Source organism: Leuciscus leuciscus (assembly GCF_965113295.1).
Source record: "Leuciscus leuciscus genome assembly, chromosome: 7".
Lineage (NCBI taxonomy): Eukaryota > Metazoa > Chordata > Actinopteri > Cypriniformes > Leuciscidae > Leuciscus > Leuciscus leuciscus.
Genome location: NC_138731.1, coordinates 33,724,254 through 33,748,942, shown reverse-complemented (window position 1 = coordinate 33,748,942; position 24,689 = coordinate 33,724,254). Strand labels below are relative to the sequence as shown.

Here is a 24,689-nt window from a genome sequence, read left to right as displayed (position 1 = left end):
GTGGCCAATTAATAAGTCATGGCCACAATAATTCTTAATTTGTTGCCACGATATGCACAGTATATTTTTGTCCTGTGTCATGTGCGGGGCTCTGTAATTAAAAAATCATTCATAATTAAATTACATTACATTATACATTACATACAATAATAACAGAGCAAAACACACAACAGTCACAGCTATTATATTGCATTAATCACAATGCAATACAGCAGCCAGTCACACTTTTTTAAGAATTTTTTTTGTTTGTTTTTTATTCATTTAGTGCACTAAGAACAAGTATTCTATTAATACATCCATTTTGCCAGACAAAAGTTCTTTTATAACTTTACATATTTCATGTTTTGTTGTGTTTTAATAGATTATAATCTACTACATATGATTATAAATTGTAAGTTTGGTTTACAAAGAGTTAATTTGTTGTTATTAGTAGTAATAGTAGTAGTAGTAGTAACTCTGTCGATTGCATGAAATGGCTGGGAATGTGATGACAACACGACAGCACCCACGAGAATAAAACAGCTACTTCTAGAAGTCTGATACAACTTGAGTCTTCATCTCATGGGATTTCATTTTATTCATATTTCTGATTGCCATTCAGCACCTGAATAGTTCTATTAATTTCTTTCAGTATGAAACTTTTTTAATTAGCAAAAATAATGAATGAGTGCACCTTTAAGATGACCAGCCCTGGTGCAGCTATTCGTTAGCATGCTGTACTTTACAGCCACAGGGAACCCTGGGCTTATTGTAGCAGCCCAGACTTACCATGGCACTGCTGATAAGGCACATTTTCATTAAATTCAGAATCGATTTAGTTATTATTAAACCTCTTTTCATTTATTCTATCCCATTTCTCAATACTGGCAGTGCACATCCCATCCCAGCAGAGATCAATGCGTTTTGGGTAGATTATATAGACTTGGAAGGCCAGCACAGGTTAACGGTTCGGATTTCAGCAAGTAACTGCTGGCATTTAAATAGACTGTAGTTTGAGTTGCCAATTTCTTATTCGTTGTAAGTGTCTGGATTGTAATAAGGTGATGCTTCTGTTCAGAAGTATGAATGTCACTGATTCAGAGATGCTCAGAAGTGCACATGGAGATCTCGAAGTAGGGAGTTAGCATGAATAATTGACGCCTGTGCTGTTAAATGCCTTGGGAAGTGCCGTATATTAAACATGATGTGTTGTGGGCTATCACAAGAGGTTTGTATTTGGGTTGCATTAAAAATACATACGTTTGTGCAAAGTGGGTACAATCTTTAGATAAGGTGAACATCTGAAACTTGATCAATTATTGAGCACATGTTCGGCATTTTAGAGAAACCATGGCTTGCCTGTCACAGAGAAGGCTTGATTTCCATATCCGTGATTTCTGGGCTTTTTAAAAACAATACCTCTTTCTTTTGGTCTCACTTCTTGTTCGTTCACAGTTTGCTCATTTTCCCTCGCTGTTCCTCCTATTTGATTCATGTATGTTTTAGATTTTTGCTTTCCATAAACAATCTCCCACAGGCCGTGACACATAATTCAGAGTGATGAAGAGGGACATGGGTTGCCACGGGGAATGAGTCTGTTGTCATTATTAATTACACATTGGTGAGAATAGTTGGTTTTGCAGCTCATAATTATTAACCAGGGACACTATGGGGTGTAATTATGCCATAAACATGAGGTCTTATCAACATTACTCTCTCGTGGTGCTTTATATTCCCCTGCCAGGCCTTGTATTAATGTTCTGTCACAGCTGGCTTATTTGTGTAGCTTACCTACATGTTTGTGCAACGCTTGGAGAATGTTGTGGCAGAACCACAGAGGCTGTGTGTGCGTGTTTGTGTTAGTGTGACTGTGTCTACGTACCTGTCATATTTGAAGGAGGCAAACATCATTGCAATACAATGCCATACTCGGACCGTACATGTTTTCAATTCGTTCTTTAGCACCAGGCTTGCACGGAATTGAGCAAAGCTAACGGTGAGAGCTTTCAAAAGTAAACAAAATTTGATTTAACTTTTTGAGGGAAAACTTTTATATAGTACTTTATTACAATATTTACACCAATGGCTTTAACCATGAAATTATTTAAATTGGTTAAATGGGTTGTTACAACGATTTCTATTTCAAATAAATCCTGTTATTTTGATCAGTCTAATCATCAAAGAATCCTGAAAAAAAAAAGAATCACGGCTTTGCCATCACAGGAATACAGTAAATGGCATGGTAACACTTTACAATTAGGCTCATTAGTTAGCATTATTAACTAACATGAACAATACATTTTTAGTATAGTTTATAGTTTAACTATTGTTAACTACACTTACATTTATGCATTTGGCTGACACTTTTATCCAAAACAACTTGCATTTCAATGTACACATTTACATTCATATCAGTTCTTGCTTTCCCTGGGAATCGAACCCATGACCTTAGCGTTGCAAGCACCAACACTCTACTGTTTGAGCTACAGGAAAGCATTAGGTTCAACTAATGAACCTAATTGTAAAGTATTACCAATTACATTTTAAAATATTAAAATAGAAACAGTTATTTTCAATGTAATAATATTTCACAATATTACTGTTTATTTGATCAAATAAATGCGGCCTTGGTGAGCGTAAGAGACTTTCAAAAACATTTCTGATTTTTTTTATTTTTTTTTTTATCCGAAGTGTTGATGAAACGGGTGAAAGTTTTGCAGTCCGTTAAAAAAAGGTTGCATACAGTAATTTATTTATTGTACCATGACTCTATGTAATGATAGCGTGTCCCTTTCTTCTCTCTAGCAGCTATTGGCAGCGATTACTACCAACATATTGGTCGACGTCTATCGAGTTTGCATTTTTGGGGGGGCATTTTGAACAGGTTTCTTTCGCACTCCTCACTTTTGCTGACACATGGTTTGTTGCCAATGATGCATTATGCTAGTCTTTCCTGCATCTGGAATACTGGATCCATTTGATCCATGACTTCCAACTTCTCCTGCTCCCGCCCCATTGATTAAACCACCACACCTGTTCCGGAGAGGTTCGGAGTGCAATTTGATTTCTCATGGGCTGTTTTATAAATAGCTTTTCTTTCAGAAAGCTGCACCTGATGGTGTGAGGAGGTAAAGAAGCTCTCAGTTACTCACTCCTGCTTTGTTTCGGGAGCTTCGGGGCGACTGAGGGGTTGATACAGTTGTCAGAAGTGAGATCTGCCTGTCTGCCTCATGATTCAGTGCAGACTTGGCCCTCCGCTCAGCCTCGTCCCCTGAGACACTGCAGGCTGAGAGATGGTAAATAAAAGAGGAGGTGTCGTACCGGAGATAACGTAGGTTTTACTGCTAATATCCGTCTCAGGGAGGGCGGCTGGAATGGTTAATAAAACCAAGGAATGAAACTGTCACGGTATCTCAGTGCGGTTGCTGGGTCTGATGCTGTCTCTCTTCCAGTTTTGATACTCATTTGTTATTCGTAATCTGCAGAGCAGCCAAAGGACATTTTCTTCTGTGCAGTAGCTTCAGTCAGATGCATTAAAGACTATGAACATGTGATGCACATATATATTCACATATCTCCAATATGGTGTAATCCTTAATCCTGTAAAGCCTCTTGAACCTTTAGAAACACACACACACACACACACACACTTTGTTTTCATGTTTTATGGGGACATAAAACATAAGTATGTTTGTCCATAGACATAAGGAGTTTTATACCGAACAAATTGTATAGTCTCTTCCCAAACCGAACCCTACTACAAAAAAAAAAAAACTAGTTTTACTATCATTGTAGGGACATTTCATCCCCATGTAGGGTTTTCCCAACTTATGATGACAACAAGTAGTAGTATTGTTGTTATTGCCATTATTTCATTTATATAAATAGTATATATTAATACTAATTATTCACCATATTATTATTATTTAGTAGTACTGTATAATCAATATATTAATATAATAATATAATAATGATAATAATAATAAATAATAATATTATTATTAATTGTTGCTGTTGTTGTTGTTTTTGTTGTTGTCTGTCATCAGAAATTATATAATAATAATAATATGTAATAATAGTTATAATGATAATAATTGTTTTGGTATGTGACATCAAGTTATAATTTAGTTTTTAATTATTATTAATTTAATTTAAACATAATAAAATTAATTACAGTAATGACTGAAATAAACAATAGAACATTAATTTCTATTTGATACAAACATTTTCAGCACTTAATATATAATATATAAATTATTTATGAAATATTATGAAAGTCCCCCTGTGGTGAAAAGCAAGCTTTTAATGTTGTTTATATGTATATGTGGTGTTTTTAATATGCTTTAATAAACCATGTGCAAATTCATAGTAGTTTCTGGTAAAAACTGCAGTCTCAAAAATGCGATTCGAAAACGCTGGTGTTTCTGACGTCACAAACTACCTTGTAACCAATCACATCAACGTGTGATTGCCAACGAGTGGATCGCTGAGCTGGTGTGAGTGAGTGGAGGCGGGGCTAATTTGCATATTCATAGAACCGCGTATACTAAAGGAGGCAAGGGTGTAGAGTTACATTCAAGCTTTTTTAAAGAAAAAACTTTAAATATGTAATTTTGGTGATCAAAGGTGAGTTTTAAAGGATAAAATGATTGACTACAGGGGGACTTCAACTAAGCCTAAGGTGCCTGAATCCACTAAGTTTTCAAATAGGTATTCTAATAAGTTAAAGTTGTGTTTGTCATTGCTTTATCATAATTGGCAAAGATTTCCAAGCACAAATACACGGTGGCGGACAGGGCATGTATAATCCACCAGGGGGCAGAAGACAAGAAGGTGTTTCAGGAAAATTGATTGATGATGTTAATGATGTAGAAAAGAAAGCTGTCCTACAGCTTTAACTAAATAACTAATCTTTAAATAAAACTATAATGCAAGCTGATTATGAGATGTGGGTTACAGATTTTGCATATACATCAGTTTAATTTAGTGCCTGCTGGTACTCTGAATCCTCATGACAGAAAATTATGTAGAAAGCTCCTTTTTTTCCTCACCCTATGTGGAGGAAAGATGGATGAATGTGGCCTTTCGCGTCAAACGCTGCTGTGCATCAGCGTTCCGGATCGCCGTCAAAGACCCGCAACCCGTCTCTCCTTCACTCTCCTCTCTCTCTATTAGCCTGATGGATTGACCATTTGTCCTGAACGCTGGCCCAAAATCGTACACGCAACTTGCAAGCCAAGCATCCATTTACAGCTTCAAAGTCTATTTAAGGTTCCGAGTCTCTTCAGTTATTCAGCGCAACACTGGGTTACATATGGGGTTAAATAGACAATCTGTTACTCTGATGGCTTAACGTCACGAGTCCCACATGGAGGGCAGGAACAGTATGGTGTATTACTTTGTCAAGTAGTTCTTTAACACGATAAGAGACACTTACGCAGGTGTGACAATAATAGCGAATAGCTAGTCTTCAACAGAGTGTCATTTGAGAGAACATTTTATTGCCATGGAGGTGACGGGTGTAGTGATGCAATAACATGAGGGCATTTGTCTTCCCCATTATTGTACTTTTGACCTCTTAGTGTGTTTTCCTATGCGGTTTAAACAAGTCCCAATACACAGTTTACATGGTAAACAGATTTTAGGCCTCTTACCTATTTCAACAGTATGTATGGCAGATTTAGAACCTGATGTACAGTAGTCTGATGAATTTACATTATGTTTAAATCTTGTTAGAGACATTTTCTGATCCTGATTCTGTTTTTTTTTTTGTTTTTTTTAAACCATAGTCCTCCGATCTCATTTCATTTATCGCTATGCGTTTTTGCATAATGTGTGTGCTTTGATTAGTTCCTTTATTTCTGCTCTTCACTGTTACTATCCATATCATTTGCTTGATCATTTGATCTAATTTCTTATGGCTCATCGTTTCTCTTTCAACTTTGTTCTAGATTATATTAAATATAGTATAATATATATATATTTTTTTAAGTAAATCTATTGTAACCTATATTTATGTTTTGTTCATTCTTTGTGTAAGAAATATTATAAAATGTAACTTTTTTTCGTGAAATGCTGCATTTCATGTCACAATTTATTCAGTCTACAAAATTAGTTAGACTTGGTCATAAACTAAACTAAAATGTACCTCCGTTACTATACATCTAATATACAGTACATAAGTTGAAATGGATCACATCTCTTTAACTTTTGCTCGTCCTGATTCACTGAAACTGTGCCATCTCTTGTGAGGTTTCATCTTTTTATATAGTAGCCTAATGTTGTTCTTGAAATACCTGTATGTGCTTTAATTTGGGTTTTATACTTGGGTTCTAACTGTTTGTTTTCTCAGGAATTTTAGCACATAATGGCAATTTAACACCACTTAATTGTGTCTTATATATGTCTTGAATTGTGTCTTGACATAACTGAATATTCATATGCTTCTCAGATTTGTTGGATCATAACAAAAGCGGCAGCTGTTAACTGTATTCTCTTGACAACCTCGGGACTTCATTACGATTTTCTGGGACACCAAATCCCTGCATTTCTTGCAAAGATGCAGCCTTACACAGATCCTGTTTGATCATGCGGTTTGATTGGCGGCACACCATGCTTTGTTTGTTTGGTCTCTCCCATTTTCTGCTTAGTTAACTCACAGCTCGAAAAACAGCACCTCAAAGATTTTGATGGAACCAGTAAGAGCAGAATCAGGACAGAGACAGTATTTTATGCACACAGCCACTCATGATGAGTTGAGGATTATAATAAATCCTCAAGATTATGAGGAAAGAGTGAGCAACATCTTCTTCAACCGACTCACTGGTGGGTCCCGTTAAAAAAAAGAAAGGACTAAAGAAGAAGCTCCATCAACTATAAATACCACAATATCTCACTGCTCTATAATAAGCTGAGGACACATCCCAGGCTGCCGAGTGTTTCCATGGTCTCTGCTGCTGTTGCTGGGCAGGTGTTTTCAGCTGGAGATATTGCGCTTGAGCAAACACCCCGCATCACTGTGTCAATAAAGTGTTGAAGATGAGTTTGTGTTTTCCATATGGCCGGGGTCACTCATATTGCGAAATGCTCTGAGAGGGTAATTATGCCTCTAAGATTACGGTGTATATTATATTTCATATCACGCTCACGTGTTGAAACAGCCCGCCTGAGACGGGGTCTGGGATGTCCTCTAAAAATCATATGTATCTATCTGTATGTCTGTCTGTCCTTCTTTTGTTATATCGTTCTACCTGTCTGTCCTTCTTTTTGTTATATCGTTCTATCTGTCTGTCTGTCTGTCCTTCTTTTGTTATATCATTCTACCTGTCTGTTTGTCCTTTTTGTTATATCGTTCTACTTCTCTGTCTGTCTGTCTGTCTCTGTCTGTCCTTCCTCTGTAATATCATTCTACCTACCTGTCTGTCTGTCCTTCTTTTGTTATATCGTTCTACCTGTCTGTCTGTCTGTCCTTCTGTAATATTGTTCTACCTACCTGTCTGTCTGTCCTTCTTTTGTTATATCATTCTACCTGTATGTTTGTCCTTTTTGTTATATCGTTCTGCCTGTCTGTCTTTCTGTCCTTCTTTTGTTATATTGTTCTACCTGTCTGTCTGTCTATCTATCTATCTGTCCTTCTTTTGTTATATTGTTCTACCTGTCTGTCTGTCTGTCTATCTATCTGTCCTTCTTTTGTTATATCGTTCTACCTGTCTGTCTGTCTGTCTGTCTGTCTGACCTTCTTTTGTTATATCACTCTACCTGTCTGTCTGTCTGTCTGTTATTTTGTTATATTGTTCTACCTGTCTGTCTGTCTATCTTTCGTTTTATCGCTCTTTTGTTTGTTCTACCTACCTGTCTGTCTGTCATCCATTCATCCATCCATCCATCCATTCATCCATCCATAAATTAGATGAGTAAATTATTTTAGAAAGACTCATTTCTTCACATTTACTGACAATCACACATTATTCTACTGGAAACAAAAAAAATCAATAACCCATGACATTTTTCTTTCAAAACATGTTTTGTGCCAGTGTTGTTGCATCCAAATTATTTTGAGGTTAAAAATCAAGTCAAAATATCTAATCACTGCTTTAGCTAGCAAACATAATTGCACTACACCACATTCGTTTGGTGGTGCTTTGGGTCAATGATAATATTTAGGGTGTTTTTTTAATTCTAAATAGCTCATTGAAATGTAATGGTTATTAATTAAAAATGTAAACAGTTAATGTATAATTTTTAAAATATAATTTTTTACGCACCAATACCTTAGTGATCCATTTGTGTTGGTCTGTTTGTCTGCGTGGATAGTTCTACAGAGTCATTCTGACTAATGCATTCTGACTAATTATCATCTCTTTTGAGACTAGTCATATTATGCTGCCTAATCTTGCTGAAAATACCAGAAGAGCAAACAAAAAAATCCTTCTCTCACCATTTGACCTCTTTTCCAGTAAGAGAGCCCTGCATGTGAATGCTGTAATCAGATCTTAACACCCCCCCCCCCCCCCCATTACTTCAGACTAGTAATACAAGGGTTCCTTCTGTTATACGCCGCGTATAAATAGGCCCGAGAACCGCTGTGTGCTGAGTAGTGGAACTCCTGCTAGTACGGCTTATATTCAGTAATGGTTAAATCAAATATAACATCTTTTTTCCTGTTTAAGGTCACACTAACTGTATCAGGTGGTGGATCTCTATCTGCACTCGCGTTGGCAGTCGCTGTATAGTTTCGCTTCATTTTTGCATAAAGTTCAGCTCTGCTAAACTTTCTTTTCTGTTGGGATCAGTTCTGTTAATGCATTCTTGCGGAATAAAATTATTAATTTCTTTAAAAATTCTCACACAAAAATAAATCTTACTGACCCTAAACTTTTCAATTGTAGTGTATATATTATTTATAATATATTTATTATATTTAGTTATTATAATTTATATTTAGTTATACTATTTAAGTTATTGCAAACCGAAGCCATAGAGCATGCCATCATATCCTGTTGGCCATATATGTGGTGTCTGACTTGATTTTGCATGCTTGAAGTCTAGTGTGACCGCACTGCTTTGCATTTGGTAAGTGGAAAAATCAGCTGTTGAATTTTCAAATTTCATTAAAGTCTTAATTGAAACAGCAATAACACACTAATCATGTTTTCCATACCTAATCTGTGTCATTTCTCTCCATGATGATGATCTCATCTATGTTGATGACCCTTCCTTAGCCTTTCCCAGGGTTCTAAGGTATACACCTCTCTGATTGGCTGGCCACTTGTACTGAAATCAAACTAGCAATCAGCTTAGACAAAAACAAACATTTCACGTAACCTGAGCCTGCGCCACAGGGCCAGTCTGTGTTCAATCCAATCAGTGTCCAGAGTGATTGGCACGGCTCTCAATCCCAGAGAGGCCTCCTTCATCCACCACGAGTCCCCGCTCCACAAATCACACAGTGACGGCAGAGGATCCGGTGACTTTGCCGTATATCACAGCCCGTGCGAGGGCGCGCTCAACCAGCATCATTATCCTCCCCTGCTCAGAGGAGGGCGGCCATTTTAACTGCACTGATTATGCTAATCTGGTGACAGGGGACCACCCTCGGTTGATGTAGTGGCTTATTAATATTTACTGACAGCGTCCCAGCATGGGGGAGTGTATGACATAGCACTGGATCTGCTGGGAGTGCTGACACACTGCCGCACTGTGTTTACATCCCTTCCTTTCTGATGTTCTACAAACTGTTCAATTAACGTTACAAAGACAAAAACACTCAGCGCATTTGTATTTATCATTTAGCCACTAGGCAGATCGGAGTAGTTGGACTTTGCTGTAGGGACAGGGAAGAGAGTTGAAGGGGATAAAGGAATGGATGTATCGGCGTGACAGGTTTCATTTTTGTAGAGGGCTGAAGCGATAGACCGCCAGTGGGGTGTGAGAAAGAAGATTGAAGAGTGAAGAGAGAAATGTATTTATTTGTGTCAGTGCTACACAAGCGTGGTGAGTATTCCTCACTGTTTGTTTGGGGCTGACAAATGGCACAGTCCTTCTGGCACACACTGATTGACAGTATTGAAGACTGTGTTAGACATCAACAGTGTGTCTACAAAGGAGACAGCTTAAGCCAATCTGTCTTCAACTCTAGAATAAGGAAACGGGGCGCGGAATTATGTTGTGTGTACGTTAGGTACAAAAAGTACGTTAAGTAAGTACAAAAAGTACGTTAGGTACATCTTTTTATTGTTGAAATTAACATTATAATGAATAATTATTTTTCATTAGTAGTTAATGTGAACTAATGTAGGAAATCTATTGTAAATTGTTTAAAAAAAATAATGTTTTATATTTATATTAAGCTTTCATTTATTTTTATTTCAGGTTTAGTTTTACTAGTTTGTTTTACTTTTCCCCCCTGAGGTTTACATCTTACATGGTCCTTTTCCACTCTCTCTTTGATTTTGCTACTTTAAGAATTCTCTATGTGAATCAGAATTAACAAAAATGACCTTTTACAATTGATAAACATCTTTGCAAGTGAAATGACTAACAATTCTTGCTTACATGCTGCAATATAGTTCTCTCCCCCGTTTTCCAGAAACAGCTTTTTTGCAAAGCCAGCATCACATTGTGACAAGTTCACAAATCAGTTCACACTGCATGTGCCACACAAACTGTAAGGTCAGGCTCCAGTTACCAGGGGCCTTGGTAAAAGACTTCAGTCCAGTCAGAAGGGATCCGTTGGGAAGGCTATGAATGGCCTCTTTAAATTTAGCTTCTTTTTTTTTTCTCCCTTTTCTCTGCTCATGTTTGCCCTTCTGTCAGATTAATACCACACGGAGAAGAAAAGCAGCTCTCATCACACATAAAAAAGTGTTGTATTTGCATTTAATTAACACAGCAGGAAGCAGACAGCAGGGAGAAAGAAAACAATTAACATTTCCAGCATGTCTCTCACTGTATTGCACATATAATCTAATTTAAATCTGAATTCAATCCAGAAGGAAAGCATAAAGCCTGTTGTCAGAAATCTCTCTGGAATTGTTTATATCGTAAACACATTGAATGCAGAACATAAATTTACGCCTGGCAAAACTCTCAATACGTGCGACAAATGAAAATAAATAATGGACTAAAAAGTTAATGGTAGGTCATCTGCACTGTAAAAATAAAAGGTGCCTGGAGGAACCTTTTGGGGTTCTTCACTTTGCCACACCGGCGGAACCATCTGTAGATCCTCTAGGCACCCTTTAAAAAGGGGCGGTTCTCTGAGGAACCACACAGGTTTCCTGAGGAACTCTTATATAAGGCACTGTGTGGAACCACTGTGGGTGCCTCCAGGAACCAAATTTCAATTTTATTTTATTTTATTTGTATTAAATTAATTTCATGTTGTTACTATGGTTACCACCATTAACTTATATTATAATAAACAAACTGAACCAAATACAAAATAAGAATTGTTTATTACATATTTTAGATCCATTTTAATACATACACTTCCATGCACTTGAAAAAAAAGCTAGTAATAGATTAATATCAATGAATACACACACACACACAAAAATTGTATAATACATAAGTAACATGAATAATCAACCATGTGTATACAATAGGCTACACAAGAAAAGACATCTCAACAAAATGCATGGAAAACACGTTCCATGTAATAAATCAATGTAAAAAATTAACAATTTTGACTAATTAAAAATGTCCATCTTCACTTAATTTTAAAACATGTGTTTCAGTCCGATGGTAAGTCTGACGTCACTGTTTCCAAGTCCAAAAGCTCTATCAGATGCCAAAAACAAACAACAAACAGTGCTAATATACACTCATTGTGCTGTAATATTCCTTAAAATTAGGATCCTAACCTTTATCTCTATTCCGAAATCTCAGATGGTTTAGTTGTTCAGCTATTTTGAATCATAAAATGCTGAAGTCTGGGATGCCGTGAGACTGGAGACTGTTATGTACACTATGGCTTTTGAAAAGCTTAAATGTGTGACTTGAATCAACAGTTCCCATAAATGGTTGTTGAGTATTCTCAATATCTAGAAACAAGATAGAGGAAGTAGAAGTAGAGGCTTCGACCCGGAAACAGTATATTCCTTATGTCACAACAAGCAGAAAACATTTTCCATTTTAACAGAGTTAAGGTGCAGTAAAATGATCTGTTGTTCTGTGAATGTTCACTGGTGAATTCAGTCATTTCAATAAGAATCCACACGATCGACAATTTTGTGTGGTGCTTCATACATTACATCGCTACACTGCTGACAATGGTCAATGGACCTTTTTGCCTGTGTAATTTCACAAAATTCACTCGATGCAACATAAAATGCAATCAATTATAAAATCTTCACAAGGGACACGTGAGGTACTTAACGAGTTAGAAAAGTGAAAAGGTGCATCAGCTTCATTTTCTGTTTGCTTTTCCTCTTTTCTGGTGGATGGTCCAGGCACTTCAGTGATTTTCAGGTCTACAGGAGGATTTTTATTCTTGATCAAACTTGTATTTCAGCTTACCGAGATCCCTGCAAAGTATAAAATTTACTGTTAGTAAGGTTATTAAAGTTATTAATTAATTTCCTCAGCCTTGTGACGTTCCAAACCTGTTTGACTTTCTGTCTGTGGAACCCGAAAGCAGATCTCAGGCATAATACAACCCGTCACCATTCAATATCACTGCATGAAACACAAGCATAATTTTTTTTTGTAATTCATTCAAACTATTCTTATGTACACTTGTCTAGTTCAATTCAATGCAACAATTTATGTAAAAATGGTTAAGCTCCAAAAATGTCCCAGAAAAGATCCTAAAAATAATCAGTAAGTCTTCTGAAGCCATATAATAGCTTTTTCCTTTTTTTTTTTTTTTGTCGAAAAAGACTAAACTTGAAGTTATAATTCAGGGTTCAAATGTCTTCTATTCAAATGCATATGATTAAGGTATAGCCTATAAAAAAATGCATAGCATTATTAGCTCCAAACCTGTGATATTTTTTTTTTTCTGAGTAACATGAATGAGATTTGGAGCATGAGGGAAGATTTTCAGAGAATAATTGATTAAAAAAAGTTCACAGTCAAACAATACAATTTCACACAGAGAAAGTTCATAGTAATAAAGTACGTGCATGTGGTGTATAGGTAACTTACTGTAATTCAATGTTGCCTCTGAAATGTACTGGTTGTTCTGGGGAAACAAAAGAACAAAGCAGATTATTCACAACATAATATTTATTGACCAGTAAATGGCTTTAAAATGGTATTTGAGAGAAAGAGGGCACCTGTAGTAAGTAAAGTTAGGCTAAACAAAAGCAGACCAAACTATATTAACCTGCTTTTGTTATTCATAACAAACGCCAATGACGACAGCAGGAATCAGCTAAATTAGTTAGGCTATATAAGCAATTTGAAGACACAGTTTTACAGAATATGTTGAATTGAATGACTAAATCAATCTAAGACAATAAGTCAATAATTTCCATTTGTTCATTAACTTACGTTAGATCAACGTAGTTATGCATCGCGGCTAAAACCTTCATACCAGTTACTGTGCAATAAACGAGTGGTAAACACTGTAAAAAAGTAGTAATGTATAATAAATTTAGTTTATATATATGTGTGTTTGAATATATAGTGAGTAGACTCTGTATTTATATTTATTTGGCGAGTTTACAAACCTTGTAACGGAGAGCCGAACAAAAGGCGGAAGCTTTGATGAGAGGAGCCGTTACCCGATGACGTCGATCAGCTGAGCTTTGTTGCGCGCGAGCAGCGCGAGGATCACTGAAGCACGACAGCAGAGGAATAGCAGCAGTTTCGTGACAGAATAAAACTTTTCTCCTCCTAGTTCTTCTTCTTCAAATAATAATTTATGAAGAAGTAGGTAAATTTTTTTATTTTATTACTATTATTTATTCAATAATAAATAAATGTAAGCTACCCAGGTGAAAAAGACGTAGGCTACTGTTAAATGTATTAAAAATGCATTCAGGTATATTTGTATTGTAGGCCTACTAAAAACACACTCAAGTAAATTTTTAATAGTACGTCTTTTACACCTGGGTATGTATACTGAATCAAACTTAAGTAGCCTATAATAATAATAATAGGATAATAATAATCTCATTCTGGCCTCACAGAACCATTGGGTTCCTCCAGATGCTGGCTTTAACATAAGAGATCTTCCAGGAACCACTTAAATGTTAAAAGATCTTCCAATAACCCTTTTATTGCATTCAAGTTCCTCTATTTTCCCCCAAAGCACTTCGAGGTCTCATGGTAATGAAAAGGTGACTCCAGAACCTCTGAACTAAATACAAAGTGCTTAAATGATCCCATAAGTTCCAGCAAGAACCTCAAAGATTGTCAATGCTCCTCCAGTAACCCTACTATAGGAGAAAGAGCTTTGAGGCACTTAAATTACATTTTGAAGTTCCTTGAGTATCCGACAGGATATTTGAGGCTCCTTTAGTTTTTACAGTGTGGGCTGAATAAGCACATTTGTTCAGCTATCTGCATTGTGGAGAGTTAGCATCCTCTGTGTGGGTTCTGGTCATTCCACAAAAGAGAAGGATTTTTCATGCATTCAGAACTTGATTGGCTTCAGTACGAGCGTCCGCCTTGCATTCAGTCATATAGCCACTGAGTTAAAGCAGATAAGACTTGTCCCTCTTCATACAGCAAGCGCACTGGCAGCATTGTCAGCCTGAAGAGTCGAATTCAACTCATTCACATCTCCCTTATTTGAGCAGGTCAGCCGGTGTCAATTCCGCCATGATAATAAATTCTCACGGTAGACGGAGAGTCTGATTCAATTTCTGCACAATGAAATCTTAACCTACAAACCCCAGCAGGTTCCTCGAAAAGAAGTTCGTGCTCAATTCTCCTTTGGCTCTGTTTATGAGAGTTTCACAAGAGCTTGACCCTTTCCGTTGCCGCTCGAATCTATTTCGGCGACTTACAGAGCTGGTTTGAAACATAATTAGATAGCACTTTTGGGAAAACGCTCATCCCCAGACAATTTTCGGGGTTCTGAAAGATTTGATTTGAACAGATCCCAAAGGTTCTAACTACATCTAGTCTCTGTTAAACCACTAACTTTGGTCAGTTCCATGTGTAGCACATAGTGTCTCGGTTATCAGTAACTTACACCTTGGTCATTTCTATTTCCTCTGAGAGAGATGTAAGCAGGCAGAGGGGACAGAGAGAGATCTCTCTGTAGTCATTTACTCTGACATTTCAGGTGCAAGGGAATGCACAGAAAGAGACAGGGAGGAGAGAGGGAGCAATGTAGCCATCCTCTCTCTACCACTTAAATTACATATGTGGTAGAATCCAGTCTTATCTCAGGGGAAAGAGAGTTGTGAAAATGCCCAATACCATCCAGTAGTTCCTTCAGACAAGGTGGACAGGTCCAGACTGTGGAGGGAGAGGTTAAAGAGGAACCACTTTAATAGGAAAGCCTCCAATGAGGAAAGCCAACTTTTCAAACCACATATAATTCTTTTGACGCTATGTGAAAATATGATTGCACAAGTGAGTGAATATTGCTGGCAGTTTACAAGTAAAGGTATGATTTTTCCATATGAGTCCATTTGGTGTGAGTTAACTTGAAAAGTCCAACAACTTTTAGAAAATTGGATCTTTTGAATTTGTTTAAATTAATCCGGTCAAAGAATTGATTCAGTGATTTGCTAAAAGGGAATTCCACTGAAATATGTAGTACTATTTAGGGCATGCTTGTTTGTGTTTTTTTATTTATTTTTTATATATTTTTTTTTTATTTGGGTATTTCTCATGTTACCCCCCTGCTTGTAGTTGTAAGAATTTTAGTGGCAAAAGCATCTTTTGCCCTTTACAGCTGTTCAAAAGTACCTGTTTTGCCAGTTTACTTTCGCTGTATTATTTTCATTAATTAATTAATTAATGCATTCATTCATTCATTCATTTTTCTGCAACTTTCGATATCACAGCTCATGATGGCCGCTAAGAAGGGTTTGGGCCTGTCTTGTGGTACATTACACTCTGAAAAATAAAGGTTCTTTATTGCCATTGATGGTTCCATGAAGAACCTTTAACATCCAATCTTTCCATTCCACAAAAGGTTCTTTATAGTGGATTTTTTTCATGTTCTTCACACTAAAAAAAATGGTTATTTAAAGACCTTTTCACTGAAAGGTTCTTTCGTGGAACCAAAAAATGGTTCTTCAACGTCATCGCTGTGAAAACCACCTTTGGGACCTTTATTTTTAAGAGTGTAGCCAATCAGCGTCAGGTTCAGACAGACCTATTTGTGATTCAGTTTGACCGATTCATTAAGAGGAACTCATTCTAAAGATAAGAATGATCTCAGTGGCAGTGAGAAAGCATAGCACACTGTTAAATGACTGGTGTGTAGCCTTTCAGCCTGGGGGCTTTGCACTGCTGCCTGCTTAATTACCGCTAACTCACTTCTTCCACACAGGCATTTTGTTCGGAATGGCAAACACACCACAGAATTACAGTAAAGCAGAGAGTTATGTCTGCACCTCAGGCCTCCATTGATTTCAGACTGTTTTTATTGGTCTGGGGTCCCGCGTGAGCAAATATTATGAGGACCCATGCACTTTGTTTTACGGCTTTTAGTTATCATTACAGAAGTTTCTTGCTGCTATAGCTCAGTAATTTTTTATTTTTGTTTTTTGGCAGGTATTGATATTTTGGGGCATTACTTATTTATTCTGGCACAGCCTGCACATTTGTGGCTGGCTCTCTCCATTTGCACATCTAATTGCTTTGGCAACTCATCTCTACAACTCCCGCACTCTCCCGTGCTCTTCTGTTTTCAGGGAGCTATATACGCACTACCAGCGAAACACGCTGCTTGAAATAGACATGTTTAATGGCACAAAAAAAAGAGGATTTTCCCTATTGGTGGTCTGATATGTCAATAGTGTATTTTCTTTTTCTTTTCATTCTCTCAGCTCGTAAATTGGTGAAAAAAGTGGTGTTCTCTATTTTTGCTCCAATGGCTGTTGATTCATATCAGTTTAATTAGATTATTTGGCTGACAGACAGTTAGGTTTAATCAGAGAACCGACTCTCGTGTGAGTGTGAAGTAATTAATTGCTTTAATTACATTTAGTTCCAGTCTTGGCTCTGAGGGAAGTTGTCAAAGATAACCCACATGCTATCAGAGCTCAAACTTGGCGATAAAAAAAGGCAGGTGAGAGTATGTCAGAATGACCAGGGAAAGAATGAGCCTCACTTATATGTATTTTATTTCTTTGTTTGTTTGTGTGCACTGTGACTATACCATTCAAAAGTGTATGGATAAAATACCATTTGCATAATATTTATGCAAAAAATACCATCTATAATGGATAGGGGGCTCTGGCCCAAAAAAGATTGAGAACCACTGGTTTAGGGCTACTGTAGAAACATGTCGGCACATTTCAATGTATGGGGAGCCACGGAGTGTGTAAATAGAAATGGCTCATTCTAAGGTAATCAAAATATAACAGTTCATTAAGTAAGGTCTTTACACACCACTGAAAACATAGTTATGTATATGATATTGCATTTCTGTCAACAGATCCTCCTAAATATTACACAATGCACCTTTAATCAAAAGAACAGTAAATAGTCTTGGATTACATCACTGCCACCTCTGCTACTTGTCTTTTTAGGGGCTCGTTATCTTGTCTATCTGACGTGTGTGCAAAATTTAGATCAAGATCAATATTTATATCCATGAATTATGCATTTTCTTTGACACACTGACATTTCTTGAGGTGGATTTGGCTTTATGATAAATCAAACACATGGAAATGTGTTCCAGGAGAGCGAGTCTGCAAGTATAGCACAGGCAGTTTGCCTGACATCCTCTCTCATCAATGTTTTGTCAAATGTGAGATACACTTTGATTACAGGTGTTAATGTGCTTGACTTAAAGTTTACAATGTAATAATGACTTCAAATCATTTTTACACTATATTAAGTGTAATTTTGTTCATTAACTTGTGACACCAAATATGTAATATTGTTTGAACAGTACAATAAGTGAAGAAAAAAAAAAACTTAATGAGAAGGCTTGTTTTTTTTTTTTTTTCTCCCAATGTAGTCTTGGGGAGTAATTATATTCTGGTTGCTACGGGCAGCAGCTCACATACCCTCAGACTTGTCTCCATCCAGATGACTAGCTCCAGCCCCACTGTGCTGTAATTAATCATTACGCCAGATGCCAGTGCTTCCCCCATGAGCTCCGTCAGTGTGTGTTTAATTGTGTGTTCGCGAGTGTGTACGTTTGTCCAGTTTGCTCTTGACTCTTGCATGCCGATGTGCGAAAATCATAAAAAGAACACGAGTTGGTCATTCTCGGATGAACGGAGAGACCTCCAGCTCAAGGAGTTTGTCTGCTTTCTCGCACATTCATGCTCCAGCTCCAGCATGCATTCGTGTTCTCATTCATATGCTGTCCGCTGCCCTCACCTCTACCTGAGCCACAAATTCACAGAGCACTTTTAACGAGGAACCTCGGACCTCTCACTGTCATCTCCGTATGATTGGCTCTGCGGGTAAGAAGAACATGGTGATTTCATCTGGTACTGAGCAGTTCTCAAGGGGAAAACAATAACTGAAAACTCATAAACCCTCATGTCATCCCAAACTCAAATGACTACTCTCAAGTGACTGCAAAGGCCTATCTTAGACTTGCAGACTTTAGAGCAGATGGGGCAGGGAAAGGTCGGGTACAGTAGCTGTCTTTGGGCAGCCAATTCTTTCTTTCGTTTATGCTTCACTTGGACAGTTTTCACTGTGTTCCTCCCACATAGTATCTTGGGGGTTAATATCAACTTGCATCAACTGTTGCTTCAGCTGATCCTTATAGCGTATGCGTGGGGCTCCTCGATTTCGCTTGCCCTGGCAAAGTTCCCCATAGAACACTGCTCTCGGCAGCCTCCCGTCATCCATGCGTAACACATGTCCTGCCCAGTGAAGCTGACGCAGTAGTAGCATGGTCTCGATGCTTGGCAAGCCCACTTCTTCCAGAGCTTCTGTGTTTGTCTTGAAGTCCTGCTACTGAGTTTCCATAATAGAATGGAGACACGATTGATGGAAGCGCTCAAGTAGTCGGATGTGCTTTCTGTGGACCCATGACTTGGAACCATACAGCAGAGTGCTGAGGACAACTGCCTTGTAAACTTGGATCTGAGACATCAGGTGCAATGTGCGGTTTTCTTCTGGCTGATATTTTCTGGTAGACGAGTAACTGGAGTAACTGGTCTACTTTTGTGTGTGTGCAGTCATCTGCAAATAGTAGCTCTGTGATCAACACTTCTGTCGTCTTAGTTTGAGCAAAAAGACGACAAAGGTTTTAAACACTACGATATACATCATATATAATATATATATATACCAAATATTTAAAATTATGAATTATTATCATAATATCATAATCATTATCCATAATAATGGAATAGAGTTACTAAAAAAGAGATTTTTTTTAATATAGTTCTGACCCACATCTGGCTATGCAAAGCCAGATGTGGGTCATTGACATCATTTTGTCATTGCAACAGATAAATATAAATATACAGTTATTGACAGCTCTAGTTGTCACTATTCTCTTTAATTGTGTAGAAAAGAGCAGCTTGGACATTCTGCAAAAGTTCCATTTCAAACTATTTAAATTGGTGAACCACATGCTAAAACAACACAGACAACGCATTCAAATAAATGACATTGCCGGCAGGTGCAGTTCATTCTTACTGGATTCCTCCCTGAGAGCGAAATGCAATGCAAGAACAGACCACGTATATAAAAAAGAAAAAGGCAGATCAAAGCTTTGTCTGTCTTGTGTCCTTTTCTTTTCCTCACTATTTTTGTACCAGGTGCTAGATGTTCCAGGCTGGCTAGCCTGATTGAAGTGATTGGGAGGGGGCTTATAGAAGTCTCGCTGTACCTTCTCATCTCTCCAGCTTGCAAAGACAGTTTTTTGTGCCGCCTGTGGTTTGGTGTGATTTCTGTGGCAGGAACATGTGAAGCACTCTTGTTGTACCTGCGGTTCGTGCACTGAATTTTTGATTGCTACCTCTCTCTTATCTCTCTCTGTCTCTTTTTCTTTGTTTTCCAGGTGTCCTCCAGGTGTCAATCTCGCTAAAAAAGGTGGAGCTGAGCGTCGGAGAGTCCAAGTTTTTCACATGCACAGGTCAGAACTCTCGCAGCATCACTGATCATGTGTCTGACATTGATGTAGATGAGATAGATGCATGACTGCACACAATTTACGTAGTGCTAACTCAAGTAGTCGTTTATTTAGGTTGAACGGCTTAAATAATGTCTCCTGTCGTAAGCAGTATGGAATACTAAGACTAAGGCTTTCTTCATGACCAAGGCAAATTGTCTGATTGTGTGTGTATGAATCTTTTTTTTTCTTGGACTGACAGCTGTTTTTATATTGATTGTTTTACAATATTTTATTTATTTTTTTAAAACTGGGTGGGGACCTTCAGGGGTCTGTAATAGGTTGCTTTGAGGACATTTTACCAAATATATTTTTAAGGGCTATTAACATTACCAGGCTAACCTAAAATTTGATGTGATCAATTATGTTTATTTTGTTATGTTTATCACAGTTACTGAGTTTGATTTTATTGCAGTCAAAATCAGTAATCACATTTTTTCATTATATTGACAGGCATAGTTTGCAATAGTAAAAAGCTAAATATATATCACACACACACACACACACACACACACACACACACACACACACACACACACACTCTCACACACTGCTGTTTAAAACTTCAAGGTCAGTACGTTTTTTTTTTTTTATTATTCTTTTTTTATATATTAATACTTTTATTAAGTAAGTTCCTGTTAAATTGATTTTAAAAAGATTTATATTTTTACAAAAGATTTCAATTTAAAATAAATTAAATGTTCTTTGGAACTTTCTATACATCAAATTATTTTTCCATTTCTAAAAAAAATTAAACAGTACAATGGTTTTCAACATAATTTTTTTTTTCGTGCTCACAAAATCAGCATATTAGAATGATTGACATTGAAGACTGCTGAAAATTCAGCATTGCCATCACAGAAATAAATTACATTTCAAAATATATTCGAATATAAAACATTTATTTTAATGGAATAGTTCACCCAAAAATTGTAATTATTCCATAATTTACTCACCCTTCTTTAAGCCATCCTAGGCGTATATATGACTTTCTTCTTTCAGCCGAACACAGTCAGAGTTATATAAAATAATATCCTGGCTTTTCCCATGCTATGTAATAGAACTGAATAGTGTCCACGTTTTTGAAGCTCCAAAAAGCAATGTCATGTTTGGGGGCCCTTGCCTTTAAAAAAGTTTGTAGTCTAAACACTAAAAATCAGCACAATTCCCTTGCTGAAAGTTACTTATCATTTAAGACCAGTCGGTTTCTGCCTGTAAACCGCAGATCCTAAGCCTGTCTCTTCTTGCAGACTGCAGGCAAGGTTGTGCTTGGACATGAGTATGGATATCCATGTGCACAGGGGTAGATTATGTTTTGTGGTGAAGCTGGGTGTTGTTTTTCTTTTCCACATGGCTGAGCTACTGTAGTCAGGTTGCAGGGCTTTGCTGCGTGAGCTCCAGGCACTACCTGACAGGGTGATGCATGCTGACCCCTGCTGGACTCCGTCCAGATTGCGAGTGATTAGCACACCTGGTATGTGTCTGGAGATATTATGGAGGGTGCACACATGCCCTGCAGACCTTCAGGTGAACTAGCTGAGACAAACCAGCATGCTTGCCTTCCAAAATACTGTAGCTTTGGGATATGCAGGGATATTGCTTTGATGTATTTATAAAGTTCTTTTTTTGGCTTTAATTTCTGTGCTGCATGTTATGGAAATAATTTGCTCCAGAAAAGTGAATGTTGCACATGATGGTGGATAACTGTTGAGGAATGATTAAAAGACAATTTTTAGCAAAGAGTGCATACTGAAATAGAAAACATAAACAGGTCACAGTATAAAGTGTCTTTGATGTCTAAAATGGATCATAGGCTCAGTGTGTTCATTTAGTGGATTATTTTATGTACAGTGACAGAGCTCCACGACATAATGAAATAAAATTGATTTTGTCAAATGGCTTAATGCAAAAGTCATATCACAAAGGCTGTGATTTAATTATATATATGCCCTACCATTTTTGAGTGAAGCTCAGCACTGTGTTCGTTTATACAAGTGCAGCTCATCATGATAGTATGGAAGCATCTCGCAATTCTGACTTTTTATTTTTTTTCAAAGACTCTGTTTTTGTCAAAAAAATTATGCCACTTGTGTTTTCATAGGTCACATTGCCACTGTGACTTTTTTTCTTGCAATCGCAAGTTTACATCTCACAATTCTGACTTTTTTTCCTTCAAAATTCCAAGATAAAAACTCTTAATTACAAGTCATAAAGTCAAAATGCGTGATATAAACTCACGATTGTGTGTAATAAATCTTAATTACAAGATATAAACTCGCAATTGCAAGAAAAAATGTCAGAAGTGTGAGTTTATATCACGCATTTTGACTTTATGACTTGCAATTAAGAGTTTATATCTTGGAATTCTGAAGGAAAAAAGTCAGAATTGTGAGATGTACAGTAAACTTGCGATTGCAAGAAAAAAAGTCACAGTGAAAATGTGACCTATGAAAACACAAGTGGCATAATTTTTTTGACAAAGTCTTGTAAAGAGAATACCCTATGAACACCCACACTTTTCCATTAACAAAAAAGTTACATTATTTTTATGTTTTATGCAAAATCGTGCGGTCCTAACAGTGACTAACAGTACTCTTTCACCGGGATAAGTAGGTTAAGTGTCTTGCTCAAGGGCACAGTGTTAATATCTCATGAATCCCCCCCTTGCAAAGCTTGAACCTTCAACCTTTTGGCTGCCAGCCTACATCTTTAACCACTACACCATACCACAATTATTAAAACTAAACTTCATTCACAAGCGAAGAAAATTTAATGTGACCAGCGAAGTGCGCTAAGCTTTGTCCCTGAGCCCTTCAACCCCTAACATCTCATCCTTACCCCTTCAGCAACTCCTCCATGGTCCAGCGTCTGCTGAGTGGACTGAGATTATACTGCCATGTCCTCTCCTTGAACCCCTCACGTCCCGCAGATCATCCTCTGCTCCTTCGCTGATAACCCCCTGCCCGCTCTCAGCGTCTCTCCCCTGGCAGAGCTGCATCACAGGGCCGGTTGCATCCTCGGCCTGCCCGTCTGCCTGGAGCCGCAGTCTCACGCTCCCCCGTTGTGCAGCCGAAGGCCCCTGTTGTGCAGTTGATTGATGCTTTGAACGGAGAAGTGCTGCACCATGCTGATGCTTTTTATGACCTTCCAGCAAAGCAGGATTTACAGCGCCAAGCACCTTGGTACCAAATGTGGGTCCAGCCAGCCAGTCTCTGCAGGGCAAAGCGCATGACGAGTTTTGTTTATCGCAGTGTGTGTGTGTGTTTGAGAAACAAGGAGAGAGTGTATACCACTACCAGAGGCTTAAGAGATATCCTTAAAGGGGAAGTTCTGCACCACTAGCAGCACCAAATGGAATGGCAGTGAAACGTGTCCAGTTGTTTCCCTTTGGGTATGAGCATACTGTATTTGGGCTGCATGGTATATCAAAAATAAAATCAATATCGCAATATGGCTTTGTGTGATTGTCAAATGTATGCGCAAATATAGTTTTCAGAGTGAAGTGGTTTCTGCGTGGGTGTGAATGAACACACAGTGCCACACAGTTGTTTGAAAATGAGATTAAGACATAAATATTAGTATTGTAAGTTTACGGTAAAATAAAGTTATTTTTTACTATAGTACATTGGTATTATTAAAAATATTTCTTATTTTGTTTTGTTTTTTAAATTTAATAATAGTTATTATTATTATTATTATTATTTTACAGTCATATTGAATTGGTCAAAACCAGTGGCAATTTGTCCTATGAAAGCTTACATGGAAAGATATTTTTGTTTTGGTTACTGAAAGAATTGGTTCTTGGAAAAAGCAAACCCCGTTCGAACTCTCAATTAGTATTTTTTTTCCAAAAATCATTCAGCCCTACAAGGATTTTGAAATATGAGTAAGTCACATATATGTTATTTTTTATTTTTTGTTTTTTGTTTTTTTATGCAGATGCATTCCCAAAATCAGCCTACACACTAGAATGAATAATTGAAAATTGCTGTATCTTTTCATATAGCAATAAATATTGCAGAAAAACTAAAAAAAACTAAATATTGTGCAGCCCTATGCTTTATCAAATCCTGTGCAATATTGTCAAGTAGTCATTATATTCTGTACCGCACTATGACCGTTACCGTGTGTGTGTTTGTAGTGATCGGGGAGCCTGTGAATCTGGACTGGTATAACCCACAGGGGGAGCGGATGGTCCCGTCTCAGCGGGTGGCACTGCACAATGAAGGTATCCGTTCCAGACTCACCCTCTACAATGCCAAAATAGAAGACGCTGGAATCTATCGGTGCCAGGCCAGCGATGTACAGGGACATACAGAGGAGGCCACTGTGGTGCTGGAGATCTACCGTAAGTAGCAAACACACAAATAAATCTGCTCATACACACTTTGTATTGCCATCATGGTTTTATAACTTTGCATACTGTATGTAGATGCGTTTGAAATAGGATCAGATATTAATGGGGACTCGGGGTAAAATACCAACA

At 37.4% G+C, this 24,689-nt stretch overlaps 1 protein-coding gene and 1 long non-coding RNA gene across 4 annotated transcripts in view; one reads left to right on the top strand and one right to left on the bottom strand.

Moving 5' to 3' along the window:
• Window positions 1-24,689, top strand: part of LOC309503239 (neural cell adhesion molecule 2) — a 213,748-nt gene that overhangs the window by 121,718 nt on the left and 67,341 nt on the right. For all 3 annotated transcript variants that reach the window (XM_082175944.1, XM_082175943.1, XM_082175945.1), the window contains exons 2-3: window positions 20,093-20,167; window positions 24,345-24,551. In XM_082175944.1, the coding sequence (XP_082032070.1) occupies window positions 20,093-20,167; window positions 24,345-24,551 (282 nt within the window). The remainder of the gene's footprint in view (window positions 1-20,092; window positions 20,168-24,344; window positions 24,552-24,689) is intronic.
• Window positions 11,429-13,154, bottom strand: LOC309503259. Its single transcript, XR_014207584.1, has 3 exons — window positions 13,129-13,154; window positions 12,585-12,657; window positions 11,429-12,506 (listed from the first exon to the last, which is right to left on the bottom strand). It is a non-coding gene; the product is annotated as an uncharacterized lncRNA (long non-coding RNA).